At 32.7% G+C, this 16872-nt stretch overlaps 1 protein-coding gene across 7 annotated transcripts; it reads right to left on the bottom strand.

The window, feature by feature from the left end:
- Positions 1-615: 615 nt before the first annotated feature.
- LOC107944108 (uncharacterized) lies at positions 616-9844 on the bottom strand. Of its 7 annotated transcripts, none has more exons than XM_041116695.1 (17): positions 9645-9844; positions 9277-9470; positions 9003-9129; positions 8824-8864; positions 8300-8393; positions 7149-7969; positions 6251-6382; positions 5374-5446; positions 5005-5050; positions 4821-4893; positions 4440-4505; positions 2810-2887; positions 2551-2723; positions 2013-2059; positions 1435-1687; positions 1245-1349; positions 616-1159 (listed from the first exon to the last, which is right to left on the bottom strand). In XM_041116695.1, exons 2-17 carry the CDS (start codon positions 9450-9452, stop codon positions 804-806), a joined length of 2661 nt encoding a protein of 886 aa, XP_040972629.1. In that variant the 5' UTR covers positions 9453-9470; positions 9645-9844; the 3' UTR covers positions 616-803. The 7 variants fall into 7 exon arrangements, with proteins under 7 accessions (XP_040972629.1, XP_040972628.1, XP_040972627.1 ...); XM_041116694.1 differs by having other exon boundaries at positions 8824-8867; positions 9581-9838; XM_041116693.1 differs by having other exon boundaries at positions 8824-8867; positions 9645-9838.
- Positions 9845-16872: the final 7028 nt, after the last annotated feature.

Raw genomic sequence — 16872 nt, 5'->3', positions numbered from 1 at the left:
ATTTTTTTTTCTTTTTCAAATGTTTAATTATTTTTAATTTAATATAATCAATTTTTATTTTGGGTTCTTAAAACTCTTGTTTTCTTCTTCAATATCCATTCAACAAGCATAGCTCAAAAAGCTTAGGTGTCCAATTAAAAAAAAAAGTTTAGATACTAAATTTTAAAAAATATATATTAAATTTAGGTACCAAATGTTATATTAAGCTTTACAAGAAGGACATAGATTTAAGCACACTTAAACACATTAAAATAACAAAACCGTCTCGCATATAATATTTTCTTTTAAGCAAGATCTTTAAAACCGAACCGATAGTCAAATTGGTTATTAAATAAATTATTTGAAAAATTCATAAAAAAAATTAAAAATCTAGTTCAAGCAATTTTTTACCTGATTCAACCAATCCATACTAATTCCCGAGTCAACCGGTTCAATACCCTTCTCCGAATTAATACCTCAACTAATTCCCCATCTAACAATCCGATTCCAACTGCCTTACTTCTAAGTTTTAATCCCTAGATCATTTTACCCTTTAAACTTTATATTAAAAAAAAAACTATGATATACTTATAGATGATATAGAATGATAATTTAGTATATCAATATATCTATTAATTCTTTTAAAGCCACGTAATTTCTTATTTGATTATTTTCATTTTTCATCCACTTCAATTCAAGGAATGCACACTAGGCTTCCCAAGGCTAGCTCAATTTGAGCTAAAAGAAATAAAGGGGGGAAAGGCCATTAAATTAAATATGTACATAATTGCCAGAATGTTACAGGCACAGTTCGTAACGTTGTTTTAACGTTTTCTGGTTAACTTCTTATGAACATCACGCACTGTAATTTCTTGACATCGAACAATCCCGGCTGCTCCGCCATAGCACAACCATCTCTCACTACCCTTGTTCATGTTCCATCTCACTCTATGCATTGCCACAATCTTGGGAGGAAATGTCTCCATTTGGCTTTCACCTTCTTTTTCGGTTTCTTCTCTCTCTTTATTCGTTGCTTCTTTGGTTCCTTGTGCCAATGCTTGACGATCATTGTCTTTCTTCTTACCGTCACTTTTAGAGTTTGGTTTCATTTTGCTTTTCAGAGCTGCCAATGTTTCCTCGGGTTCAGATTCCAAACTGGGATCGTTGCCATAACAAAGGGCTGCAACAGGTTTAAGTAATTTGTTGGCTGATTGTTAAGAAAGAAAGTTGGAATATCTGATTAGTAACCCAATTCTGAAGCTTACCTAAAGTTCGCTCACTTTTAGATTTTGGTTTCATTTTGCTTTTCAGAGCTGCCAATGTTTCATCGGGTTCAGATTCCACGCTGGGATCGTTGCCATCATAAAGGGCTGCAACAGGTTTAAGTAATTTGTTGGCTGATTGTTAAGAAAGAAAGTTGGAATATCTGATTAGTAACCCAATTCTGAAGGTTACCTAAAGTTCGCTGATTGGAAGTTGGAACCTTCGCTTTCCTATGCTTTGCATTTTTGCCCAGTGACTCGGTTAAGAAGTAACGCATGGATCTTTGGCCATCCCCACACTCACTACTTGGCTTCTTCAACGGCAAAGGCTTATCTGGTAACGGAGTGTTAACTATTACAGCAGGTTCCTCCTCGGTCAAGGATCCACATGCAAAATGCGGCGATCGATTTCGTGAAAAATCTTTGTCCACTGCTTTTGAGGTTAGCTGGTTACAGAAACAATAGTATCAATGAGGCAAAACTCGGAAGAAGCAGCTTACGGAATATGACAAGTGGTTTTAAATTTTATTAAAGGAAATTTCAAGCAGTTGTATGACAGATTTTCATGATACGCAGTATTAGTGAAAGGATTAAAACAATTTTACAATGCCAGTTGATTAAAAACGAAGGGAGAAATGCAGAATGTTAAGCAACAAAAAACAACTCATAGGAACAATTCTCGAACAGTCTCCAAGATGAGTTCTCATTGGAAACAAAGTCTGTAGGGTAAAAATTATAGCAAGCATTGTAAATAAAGGTAAACTAACTCACCTGAAAGTACGTGGCAGTACCATCTGCCCCACAATATGCAACCATGCCTAAAATTTAAATCCACCAGTCAATGTAAATTTGGAAATGACAATTTGAAAATCAAGTTGTTCTTCATCCCACTTTAATAGTCAAAAATCACATTTGTAACCGCTGTAAGCATTTCCAATGACTTGCAAGGACAAAAAATACAAAGAGAATCTATGACTAAGTAGGCATGTAACATTGCAGCTAAAATACTAGATCTATAATTAATATTTCACAAACTGAAAAAAGGGATAGTTGTCGCATGTAATCTTTTACATGATCTTTTGTTTGCATATCTTGTACTCCAAAAGTTTTCAGGTTTTTGCACACCATATTTCTTTTAGGAAAAAACAAACTACAATTTGACTTACTGTCCAACATATTAGGTCCACAGCAAATTTTACTACAGTGAGAAAAAATTATTTGTAATTTTACATGCACAAATAGTTTGAAAGGCTATTGCTCTTGTCAGAAGGCAATATTAATAATGTAAAAAAATCATTGCCTAGCATACCTGTTAATCGTGACACTTGTACACACCAGATTGCAAAGGATGAACAATTATAAACGTGCAGTCCTTGTTGCTTAGACCCACCAAAAGGTTTTCCAGTGACAGGCACATCACATGCAGCTTGAACTAAGCTGAGCAGTTTCATTGTTCCATCATCGAAGGATATGATAACGCATCTACAAACATAAAAGTTGCCTCAATTCTAGTTGAAGAGAAGACCATCAATTCCAAATGAAAATAATAGGAAAGACATATAACCTACCTTGGTTCTGGAAGCCAATCCAGGCTATATATGAACTTTGGTGCTGGATGGACATCCCACAATGGAAGAAATGGATCACTGCAAACAATCATCAGAGTAGAGCTCTTAAAGAAGATGTAGGTTCTTGGAGATAAATGCTCAATACAATATACCAAGAGAACATATTTTCAGTGCTTTTAGTTAAAAGGGACCCATAATTCAGGATCCCTCCCCTTAAAACAAGGGAGACCTATTCAGAAGTTAACATATGTAAATGTGTTTCTGTGACATCCTAGACAATTACAATTCTTTTAAAACACAAAATTCAAACTTTGAACGATTCAGAACTTAAAAGGAAAATAGGAAAGCACTTCGAATATGCAAAAAATTGCAATTCCACACATAAGCCCAATCAACTGAAGAAAAGCAAGTACATAGATCAAGTTAAGCATTAAATTGATATGTACAATCTTTTCAATTTAATGCCTAATTTCATCAACTAAACAAGCATAAAATGCAATAGAATCGCCTATTGTTGTCAAGGTATGCACCTAGTGGTTGCGCCTTAGCGCCAGGAAACACAAGCGCATCAAACCCTTTAGGGCAAGGCACACATCCGGTGCACTTAGCTTTTTTTTGTATGGAGATAAGAGCCAAAAAAAAATCCCACCTAATTGAAGTTCTCTTCTTTTTTTTTTCTTTTAAACTTCCCATTAATTGTACCATCACTAGTTAAAAATGGGGATAATATACTTCTAAGTATTACAGTAAACCACAACAAATGTGATTATAAGGAAACCATGCATATTGGCCAATAAAGAAAAATAATTTTATGCATGTTTTGTAGATAAACAGAATAACTCTTTAGAGTTCATTATCATAGTTATATATCTTAGCCTTACATTATTACACACACATACATCACACCTTACTTCACTCAGGCAAATGGTTATTTTGGGCCTAAAGCCTCAGGCAATTCACCTAGAATGCACCCCCAGGTAAAATTTTAGTTTGGTCCCTCCAGTAATTGTTTAGTTGTAAGCTAGTAGAATGGTAAAATTGCATTTTGGCAATTTCTGGCTTCACCCTTGCCTTGCACCCTTGACAACATTAGAAATGCCAATTCATTTATCATCTACTCAATAATAGCTACAACAATTGCTACTCTAATTTTGAGTGATTTACAAGTGAAGGTAAAAATGAATTAGAGGAAACACTGAAGAGGATCAACCAAATTCCATCCACAAGTAGCAAAACAAATAGAAATTAGTTTGACTTCTCAGGAAAAAAAAAAAACTCTAACTTCAGTTGAACCTCCTATGACTCTGTAAGCTTCAATACATCATGTAAGCTTATGGCACTAAAATGAATTCTAAAGAAAATGAAATACATAATAGAAAATTAAAAAGTGAACATAAGCTGTCAATCTACACTATTGATCTATGTCATGCAATATGCCATCTTTAAGAAGATTCTGAAGTTCAATTAAGCTTTTGAACTATACAGTCAAAGAGTTCAATCTTAATAAACAGAATAAAGCCACCCAAGCATCTGGATTCAATTGAAATGAATGCATAGGGAACATGACAAGCAAATGCTCAGAGATAACTGAGATACAAAGCGATCAAACTTAACATGCTATCAAGGTTACCGTATGTCCCAAAATTTAACACCTCCATGTCCAGCAGTAAGAATAACATTTGAGCTCTCCATATCACTGAAATTCAACATTAGAGTTTTTATTTACAACAATCAGTAAGCATCAAACATCTGTATAGTTGACAGACAAAAAGATCTGGTTAATAAAGTAGTTCCAATTTATTAGCAATTGTCCAACGGAGGGCAGATAGCCCATAACCTTGAAAACTTAAAGAAAAAGGGAAGACAGGCACAAATCTACCAAAGGCCAGTCCTTTTGCATTTTAGCCACCGAATTCCCATAAGATATGGGTTCTGAACAGAAGAAAGAATTGCTGCATAGATAGCTATATAAAATCTAGTCTGGAAAGGGAACACTGCAGACATAACTGACCTTCCAGATGGAGCCCATGCAACTGATCTAATCGGTGCTGTATCTGCACTAAAACAAAGCAGAGGTCTCGTATCTGCATAATTACGAAGTGGGAAATAAAATTCAACTAGGGATTTGATGCCAATAACCAAAGCCCTAATTCAAACCACATCAATAACCAAAAAAACTTTGACTAATTTGTTACCATTAATTTTTGGTGAACCACTTGCAGAGAATTTCCACAAAGCAACCTGATATTAACTACATTAGTTTTGATGCTACAAAAATCAAAATCAAGAGTAAATGATAATCCTAGCCATTGAAATAATAGGAAAAATCTAAGCAACCCAGCAAATGTTCAATCAACATATTAATGCAGGAGGAACATATTTTACAAATATTTCCTGGAAAAGTTTCATTGATTATAGACCAATTTTGTAAACAAAAAGAACACTTCTAACTCCTTTTATGCAAAAGCACTTTATTGATTCTCCAAGAGTCAAAATCAAATACTATATGAGTGAAATTATTTATAAGAAAAAGTATATAAAACAACAAACTAACAACATTATACCATTCCATCATGGCATCCAGCTAGTAAATAATCATGTGGAGGTGAGGTTGACCACTCAACTGTTAAAGGAATGCTGTATAATAAACAGTTGCCTCTGAATTAGTGATAAATGAAGTAGAATCGAACGCGGAACTAGATCATAAAGGAAAACTGAAAGTAGCAAAAGGTCACAGGACTAATTAAACAATTTTATGAATCAAAGGATTTACAAGCAACCAAATAAAGCTTTAAATTAGTAAATCAGTCAGCTGAATTCTAAGTTTACAAATTAATTTCCTCGACATGGAAGATGCAATATCACTTAGAAGGACCCAGAACCATTTACATGAAATTAGTAATAGAGCTGCATATGGTGTAAAGTGAAAATAATTCTTCTTTTCTTTTACAATGTTTTCCATATAATCTAGGAAGTTCTAATAAATAATTAGTATATCAATAAAGTCTCAGAAGTATGATATTCAATAGCAATTTATGCAAAATTTTTGTTCTTTAGTTTTCCTTTTCTAACAGAAAAATTCTCCTGCATTCCACATGCAAAGGATTTCTATAATTCTAAACATGGGAGCAGTCAATGGGAATGCGTCATTGAGATGAACTGCACCCAGGAACAACCAAGACATGTTGCATTGCATATTGTGATATAACTGCCTAAGTATAAATAGGGATCCATGCTGCTTAATAACCCACATGTCCACACAACCACCCCATCCCTCCATTTTCTTTAAACGCATAGCAAAGAACAACCCTACTTAGCATTATGATAAACGTTCTGTTTCCAAAATGTTTTAGAAATTCTAAAGAACTGCAACATTATAGAAGTAGCACACACACACATATAGAACAATTTAATAGAGAAAAACTATAGATTGCAAATTACCTCTGTATATCACCGCATTTTAACTTTGAGCACTTGAAAACTGGGTCCAATTTTACAAAGCGAGGGTCGGTACCCTGCTTAGGTGAAGTTGAATAAATAGTTTTTATCATATTTAGAAGAGGAACCTCCCACCTGCAATGCATTGGCAGAATCACACAACATGAACAGAATTTGTCAATGATAAACCTAAATGAAACATAAAATCAACTATTTGCTATAACCAACGGCAAAAGTGGATGACATGGAACTGATTTAAAACAAGAAACAGGGGGAGCTGGCATGGAAAGCTAAAATTCATAATAAATTAGGGGAAAAGTAGGCTTCTAAAAAATGACACAGAAGTATTAATTTTCAATGTTTACTGTGGTACATTTGATTTCTACATTTCAGGTACTAGACAAACACCTTCTGCCCCACTCTCATTTATAAGCATCTTCTGCACCCAATCTAGTTGCAATATTGTAGAATTTAATTTAATTCTTCCAAAACATTCTACTTAACTGAGTATTATTGTATTCAAGATTTTATATTGCAATCATTATTATTATAATCATTTCAGATATTCCCTTATTTTGAAATCTTGAAATGACAATTAATATCAACATACAGTTCTTTGGACTTTTCCCCAATCCAATCCAATCCACTGCTAGTGCTAAGAATCCACAAGCAGGGTTGTTAGCTGCAATGCTTCCAGACGTAGAATTAGGAAGCCAACCTATTCTGTTGAGTAAGACATAGCACGAGAACAACCCCCTTAAAGAGCTTCTGTGTTCTATTAGTGTTGTATAAAGATAATGATGCTTATTCTTCAATGACTCAATCCTAAGCAACGATAGGTAGAAAAATTATGAAGAAAATTTAAAATAGAAAGTCTAGACAATTAAGGCAGAGCTCTTACACTTCCAAAGATCCATTTCCCAGTAAGACAGCCAGATAGCCCATCCGTTGGTTGCATTTAGAATCATGTTTATGATATGGCTGCCATTTTACATCCCAAGCAACTTTTCCATTGTGAGCTAGGCAGAGGACAGCTCTTGGCAAGGCAATGTCGCCTGGAATAGAAAGAGAACCTGGGCTGACCTTGATCGAATTACAACCTAAAACATTATTTGACACAGTAGCTTCTTGCCCAGTGTTAAAATGAATTTGTTGGTTCATTGCAGAAGATTCTGATTTTTCATTTTCAATTTTACTATCACCGTTATTTTTCTCCTGTGTCTTACTTTTCAATTTTATACTCTTCTTAGAAGTTTGAGGGGTTGCATCAGATGTGCATGTTGCCTCTTTACGAACTTTTTGTTTTTTATTATTCTTATGTGGAACATTTTCTTGCGTATTCCCAGGAACATTGTCCGTAGAAACTGGCTGAAAGGAAATGCCTGGGTACTGAACAGCAAGAGGCTGGACATCTGGATCACTGTCAGGAAATTCAACAATTGATTTTTTTCTATATCTGCCTTTTGATCTCTTAACCTGATCAGTCTGAGATTCATCTATTGGCATTTTTCTAGGTCTTCCTCTAGTCCTCTTTGCTGAGCTCTCGTTCACGGCCTCTGTATTTTGAGGTATTTGTTTCGACTTTTCCTTTGGCAGAGTAGCTTCTTCCTCGTTCACCCCAGCATTTATCACACACCATATTTGAATGATGCCTCTACCAATAAGTGGGGCACCCAACTTGTGATAATAAGATTCAGGAGGATGAGCAGCAATAGCAATAAACTGGGAAAAAGAAGGCAAACAAAAATAAGTCACATGGATAGTCTCACAAGATTGTAGCATTAAGATGGTGATGATTATTATTAATCCTACTTATTAAGCATGCAAGCAAATTTTTAAACCATTATCTAAGAAAAGATCTAGGCTTTTTTGTCTCTTTCATTTTGAAATACCCAAGTAGAACTAGGTTTGGGCTAGCACAACGTGCATCCTGAGAATAAAACAGTTTAATGCAAAACAACCGAAACTCAAATACAGAAGACTAAATTTACAAACAAAAGAAAGGTTCCCACAAGTAGGTTAGGATTTCAGAGGGGAGAAGTAGTGAAGTACCTCACATTTGACAAGACTGTTTGGATTCTCATGAACTTGAGGGCGCCAATCCAATGCCCAAACAGACCCTCCAACATACATCACAAAGTCCTTACTGCAAGAAGATTGTACTTTAATAATGTTAATAAATGTATATGACATACCATTTTGTAGCAAGCTTTGTAAGACAGGTTGAGACTCAAAAATTTGACTGACAAATGAAATATGGTAACCTATACACAGATCTTAAATAAGAGGAACAATAACACCCAATTTCTTATAATATCATATGCATATGCATCACAGATTAACAAGAGCAAACACCATCTGGGGCATGTTCATAAGAGTTTCTTTTTTGTTTAGAGAGAGAGAGAGAGGAATCCTATACAATAGCAGAACTTTCATAGTCAATTAATTTGCATGTATGCTTGTCAAGAATGAAACTATGACCTTTTTCAAACCCAAATTACACCATCCTTTTACCACATAAAGTAAACCCAATAATATTGGAAACTATTATCACAAAAACAAAAATCCAATCTAACCCGTATTCTACAGATGCATTGCTTCCATATACTCTGTCCTGCTGCTTCAAAAAAAAAAAAAAACAACCAGTATTAACAAAATATTATGCTATAATAAGTAATAACTACTCTAGAAAATTTCCTACTGTCGTTAAAGATCACTCAAACTCGACCCAAAAAAAAAAAAAGATTACTTTCACCTTGGGAACAGTTGCTGATGAAAATTGGGGCAACTCTATGCCAAGAGAAACATCTTTACCCGGTGAGTCTTTTAGCTCATTAGCAAACCTAATTATCCTCGGTTCATAATCAAAATGCCTCCATTCCCTAAAAGCATGTTTAATAGTAAATTAGGAACATGTAGTTGTAGATTTCTACAGTACACTGATAAAGCTAACATCAAAAGAAACAATCAAACTTTTCTTGTTTAAACACATGGAAGTTCTAAATGCTCATAGATAAATATAAATCTACCTTAAGAAGGTGATTGAAGAAGAGAATCTCCGGATATCAGTTTCATCCAGACCATCAATCTTGGGCTCTTCACAAAGCTTAGATATAGTATCCATTGCCCTAAAATGATTCTCGACCGAATAATCAAATACAGAGACCTTAGCTCCTGGACCACCATTCAAGGGTTCTTCTGCCATTTTTCTACGTCTTTTTCACTACAATCATAACACATATTTTGTCAATCACTCGAATACAAAAGAATAATGCTCGATAATTGATTATAAGAAATAAAACCTAAACTGTAACTCAATGCTAAATACGGTACATGAATGTATAAAGAAACCCAATTTGGTGCGTTAACTATAATGCGAAGTTGTTTGAGCACTAACTCTAATTCACAATCTTCGTTACCCGGACTCGTCAGGTCCGGAAAAAACCAGCGGACACGGCGGCAGGTGAGAACTGAGATGAAAAGAGAAGAAAAAGAAACTGATTTGCAGAGACGCGAGAGGGAGAGAAGGGGGACGATGGTAGGAGGCAGATGATGATGGACGAACGAGAAAACACTCTTCAAATAAATGAACAAAAATAATTAGGGTGTAATAAAGACTGTACCTATATTATATTATTTAATTAGATAATTCTAATACAGTAAAAATCAATTTTTAAAGTGTTAAATCAATTTTATTTTTTATTAATTTTAAATTTTAAAAAATAAAAATAAAAAATTTCTATTTTAGGGTAGCCTGTCCCTACCATGTCCTAGACTGAGCCCTATATATTATCTATATTGTTACTTATGCTAAAGTGTACTAAAAAGGTTTGAACTTTAATTTTAAAAAAAATGTTTCGACTTTAAAAAAAAATCAATTAGGTTTTATATTATTTTTTTACATTTGTTGTCGCAGCAACACGAATATTTTAAAATATGTTTATTCTCATATTAAAGGATTAAAAATAATTTATTAGTACTTGTATAAAGGTATAATAACATTTTAATCTTCTAATTTTATAAAAAATTTATTTTAATTATTTTTTTAATTTTCATATTTTTTTAATTTTTGAATTTGAATTTTTTGTTAAATTGTTCAAAAATAGATGAAAATTTTATCTTCTGTTAATTTTGTTAACATGATATACATGTGGGTTGCCACATAACATGTTAGCATTTAATTAATTTTTTAGAATTTAAAAATATTAAAAATATTTTTATAATTTTATAATATTTTAATAATTTTTTTATTTTTAAAATAGTTTTTTTAATTTTTAAATTTAAAAAATTTAAATACTTATGTGACAATTCATGTGTACGCAACCTTAGCAAAGTTAAAAAATATTAATTTTTTTATTTATTTTGAAATAATTTGACAAAAAATTAAATTTAAGGACTAAAAAAATGAAAAGAGTAAATAAAATGTTAAAAATAAATTGTTTGTAAAGTTGAAGGACTACAAAAATTATTATGCCTAAATATATATATATTAAAATTACAACCAATTAAGTCACTGCTAAAGTTAACGGTTTAGGTTTACGCCAGGAATGTACCACATGTTAGATTGGTATTTTATATTTAAAATAAAAAAAACTATAAAAATATTATTATACATGAAAATGTAACTGATGAAACTAAATTATAGCACTGAATTTATTAATTCTGGTCAATAACAATGGTGACAATAAGAGCTTTTAGAGACCTTTCAATGCTTAGTTCAGAAGCAATATCAATTTTGTTTTCTTTTGTTTTTTTTAAACCCATCTTATAAACTTTCCATTCAAGCTACATTGCCATGTTCATTTTTATTTTATTTTTTTGTATTGTCACCTAGCATACGTTACATTAAGCAAACTTGATTCTTAATTTATTTTGATTTCAGGATGACAATGCCAAAGTAAAGACATCATTCCAAACGTTGTTAATTTACATCGAAAACATCGCAAAGAGTCCCGATGAGGAAAAGTTCAGGAAGATCCGATTTAGTAATCCGAAATCCTAGGTAAGGTGTCTTTAATATGATGTAGAATCGCAACGAGACCTTCCCTATGTTTTTTTTCTTTTTTATTTCTTCATGACAATGGATTTCACCTCGAACTAAGAAAGGGTTGAGAGCCTGAAAGGAGGAATCGAGTTTCTTGAGCTTTATGGATTCAAGAGAAATGAATGGGACGAGTTTTTGGTTTTCCCTCTTGACGAAGTCAATGTGCAACTGCATAACATTGTTGGTTCTATGTTTATTATTCCTCATATAGTAAACTTTACAGACCTTACAATGTACCCATAGAAAGCTAAACGCATGTCTCTTAAAAGAATCAATGATATTGCGAACTTGGGGCTAGTTCGCGAACCCCAACTCAGCAAACTTTGGAAAGAGACATTTTCACTAAGACTATATGAAGACCACGTGGAGGCCTAGGGTAATCAATTGTTAGTCACCCTAAAATGTCTTATATTAGGATGTCGTATCTTCGTCACTGCCAAGAATGCCAAATCAGACTTTAATGTCAATGACTTTAGGACATGTATCTAAGTTTATCCTCCACTACAAAAAGCCATACAAACAGTTCATAAAGACTAACGTAAGACACTGTTTTTTCTTTATCTTTAAACTCTATCCCAAAATAGAACTCTCTTCCCAACTCTTATCTCCTTGTCTTTTATTATACTTTTACCTTATTCACCTCACTGGTTAATAATTGGTGCGGTGAGCATGGACAGACATGACGCATCTAGGTAGCAATGACCTTCCTAGCACTGAGTTTGATCCTATTAATGATCAGGTTATAAACCCCATTGGTCATAACATAGAAGCAAACTAGGAAATCAAATCAAAACCCATTGCATGCTAGTTAGCAATATCCCTCACGAAACCAAATCAACCCACAAAACCAAAATCAACAAAACCCTTACCAACAAAATCCATACCACTAGTTTTACCAATATCCTCTATGGTATTACAACCTCTAGAACCAACACCACGCTAGAGCATCACTGATAGATCAAGGGTCTCAGCATCATCAGTCTGGTAATTAGCAGTATCTAGGCATACGAAAGAGAATAAAAGTTATGGAAGAGAAAATGCCCTCCCAATAAAAGAGATACGAAGAGCAACAAAATTTTATCCATGAGCAAATGGATAGGTAAAAACAAACGAATAAAAGAAACGAAAAGCTTATTGAGGAGCTCAAAACAAATAAGATGAACTATGAGCAATAATTTAGGCGTAAGAAGATTCTATCCATTCTAAACACGATCATTAACATGAAAGCCAAGGTAATGAAAATTTAATAGATGAGGATGTTGACATGGATGATAAAGATGATAGCTATGACGAAGACCATGGAAATAGTTATAGTTTTTTTAGTCAAAATACCTTAGAGCAAAAAATAAAGAATTTACAGAAACATTTATAGGATTTTCAAAAAATGAAATCCTCTAAATTAGTGAAGTAGTAGAAAGATGAGCCCTTAGCTAAAAAAGTATTGTAGCATAATGTTTCTGTAACACCCCTTACCCGTATCCAACACCGAAATAGGGTACGAGGCATTACCAAAACACATACACTTGTAAACGTATTTAACCGAGTTATAAAATTTCATCAAAATTAAAACTTTCAAAAATAATTAACATGTTTCTATAACTTTTCACAATATATCCTCAAAATATTATAATCATAATAATTAGGGCCTGCGAGTCCCGATACATACTCATGCAATTTAATGCTTCATTTCCATTTCATTCAATTCGCAATTTCTCATGCTCATAATTTAAATCATATCACTAGAAATTTCCATTTAATTCACGTACAATTCAATTACATCAAATTCAAAACTAATACGTATTTACCATTTAACTCAATGTTTATTGATTATACCATTCAATAACACATTTATGAAATTCTCAATTTAGCAATGAAAATATCACTTTAGTTTGAATAACAACATCGTCCTGATATAAATACACTACCACTTATCCATTTACTTTAATTCTTTTGGGCCCATTTGTCACTTACCATCCTTAATCAAATTAGAGAACGGTCACGGAAAATTGAGTACTTCACTTTCACTTTGCCATAGTATAACTATGGTCTTACGTGTGATCACTTATCACTTGTCCCTGATCAGATAAGTGTAGCCACCTATCACTTTGTTTCTTGATCAGATAAGTGTAGCCACTTATCACTTTGTTTCTTGATCAGATAAGTGCAGCCACTTATCACTTTGTCTCTTGATCAGATAAGTGTAGCTAAAGCTATCACTTATCACTTTGTCTCTTGATCAGATAAGTATAGCCGAAGCTATCACTTATCACTTTTCACTTGTCACTTGATCAGATAAGTATAGCCGAAGCTATCACTTATCACTTTATCACTTGATCAGATAAGTATAGCCGAAGCTATTACTTATCACTTTCCACTTGTCACTTGATCAGATAAGTATAGCCGAAGCTATCACTTATCACTTTATCACTTGATCAGATAAGTATAGCCGAAGCTATTACTTATCACTTTCCACTTGTCACTTGATCAGATAAGTGTAGCTAAAGCTACCACTTATCACTTTATCACTTGATCAGAAGTACTCAAATCCGGCGTTCCGTTCAATTTGATCATTTATTCATATATCAGGCTTACCAACATGTGTTAATTCATAAACCATTCATGGTATTATTTCATGCCAAATCATATACTGAATATACCATACACACATACTATGAAACTTTATTTTCACACATGAGCTTAAACCATGACCAATAATGCACAAAAATAAGCATCATTCATATTTCATCGTTTATGAGTTATAATCAATCATATGACCATTTATACACGAATCATTCATATATTTCCCAATTTTCCTCCTCCTCCTCTCCATTCCACATCCTTAATGTGTATAACACACTTAAACAACATTAACCATAATTTCAATATTCACTAACATGTATATTCAAAGCTGTTTATCCGAGTCAGAGTCACTAAATTATTTTTATCCGGAGCTACGGAGCTCCAAATTAAGATCCGTTAATTTTCCCTGAAACTAGACTCACATATCTTCATACCATAAAATTTTCATAATTTTTGGTTCAGCCAAATAGTACAGTTTATTCTTTAAAGTTTCCCCTGTTTTGCTGTCTGACAGTTCCGACCACTCTTCACTAAAAATTAATTATCTCATTGTACAGAATTCGGATGATGTTTTAGCTTGTTTCTCCTAAAAATAGACTCATTAAGGATTCTAACCATATAAACTATAACTCATAATAATTTCTGTACAATTTTTAATGATTTTCCAAAGTCAGAACAGGGGAACCCGAATTCATTCTGACCTTGTCTCACAAAATCTATTATATCTCATGATTTACAATTCCATTGCTCACATAATTTCTTTTATAAGAAACTAGACTCAATAAGCTTTAATTTCATATTTTATTCATCCTCTAATTCAATCTCTACAATTTTTGGTGATTTTTCAAAGTTACACTACTGCTGCTGTCCAAAACTGCTTTAGTGCAAAATGTTGATTTCCATTTTGCCCCAAATTTCACAGTTTATACAATTCGGTCCTTTCTCAATTAACCCCTCAATTAATCTAATTTTCTCAATTAGTACTTTACTAGACATTATAAGTTGTTACACAACTATTGAAATTCAGAATTTCCACATATAACTCTATCTTCAAACTCTTTTACTATTAGGTCCCAAACATTCACTTTCTATTCAATTCTTTCAATAAAATCAGCATATGAACAATTTAAAGCTCTAATTTCATGCTAAATCATCATATACTTCCAGCACATATTCATATCAACTTTCAACTTCTTTCATAAAATCAAAAACTAATGAATTTAACAAGTGGGCCTAGTTGTAAAAGTCATAAAAATACAAAAATTTCAAGAAATAGTCAAGAATTGAACTTACTTGTAATAAAAATATGAAGAACCAGCTTGAAGAAGCCCTTCCATGGTGTTTTAGCTGATGAGAATTCAGAAAAATGAAGAGAAAATCTAGATAATTCCACTTGGGTCCTAACTTTATTAAGCAAATTTTGCAATTTTCCAATTTTACCCTTAATTCTCCTTACTTTCTTGCTGATTTCATGCCTCTGCCGTCCAGCCCAAATAGACCTTGGGTCTATTTCCTTTTTAAGCCCTCTTCCTTTTATCATTTAAGCTATTTAATCATTTCCCAAAATTTTGCATTTGTTACAATTTAGTCCTTTTTGTTCAATTAATTATCGGAACTTTAAAATTTCTTAACGAAACTTTAATACTAACTTTTTAACACTCCATAAATATTTATAAAAATATTTATGGCTCAGTTTAAAATCCCCGAGGTCTTGATACCTCATTTCGATTCTAATTATTTTAATATTTATTTCTAGTGCACTATTCACTATTTCAAAAATTTTCCTAACTTCATATTTAACTTATACTTACTAAATTAATAATATTTTCTACCCATTTGTCGAATTTAGTGATCTCGAATCACCGTTCCGACACCTCTGAAAATTCAAGCCATTACATTTTTTTTCGTCGGATTTGTGGTCTCGAAACCACTGTTCCAACTAAGCCTAAAATCGGGCTATTACAACTCTCCCCCTCTTTAGGGATTTTCGTCCCCGAAAATCTTACCAGATGGTAGGTTAATGATTTACTTCCACAGTATATTTCAAATTCGCACATGATTTTGGATTTTCATATCTTTTACAGATAATCACATAGATTCATAAGAAAATCAGGATAGCGATATTTCAGCATCTGAAGCTACACAAAGTATCGAAAAATTACAATCCATATAGAATGATATCCATTTTGATAATCTGAGTAGTTTTCAGAACTATCAAATATTTCTCTCTTTTTATATTGTCCTCATTTTCTAATTCATTCACTTTTCCGACCACATTATTATTCTTCCGTACACGAACTTCTGTAACACTACACTCGTAAGCTTATTCAACCAAAATCTCACAAATTTCATTGTAACATTTTACTAATATGGGGGTGAGTGTAGTAAAGCCTCAAATTTATCTTACACATAAATGCGCATAACACATACCATCACAAATAGCCAATTCATTACTAAGTTCACATTCTCAAAGCATTTAATAAACATTTGCTTTTAATCACTTTTGTTCTCAACACAAAATTCTAACTCAAATCACTAATTCACAATCAAAATTTCTATATAGCATCATAATCCAAATATCATAACTCATATGCTTATATAATTATAACATTCATCAAATAAAAAAAAATGTTTTATTCTTTGATCCATACTTTTATGAGTTTCAACTCATAATCAATACATTTTCACTCAAACATTTTAGTATTTATTTCTATACTATTAGAATTAACTCAGTTGAAAAACATATCTGTCCCATCAAGATAATTTTCGTCATAGAACAATACTGATAAGGGGGTGATGGTGAAGTCATAAATCTTTCAACTTGCTCTCATAGATACATATATATATGATTTTGTATTCATCATCAATGTAATACCATCAAAACCACGTAATTCATTCCAAGCAAATTAACACATCTATTTATTACAAATGTTTTCTGTCACTTACAATTTCACACAACGAATTTACTTACTCAAGCTCAATGTTAATATCTAATTAAATT

This window comes from Gossypium hirsutum, chromosome A07 (assembly GCF_007990345.1).
Source record: "Gossypium hirsutum isolate 1008001.06 chromosome A07, Gossypium_hirsutum_v2.1, whole genome shotgun sequence".
NCBI lineage: Eukaryota > Viridiplantae > Streptophyta > Magnoliopsida > Malvales > Malvaceae > Gossypium > Gossypium hirsutum.
Note: the sequence above shows the minus strand (reverse complement) of the source record. Positions and strands in the feature narration are given on the sequence as shown.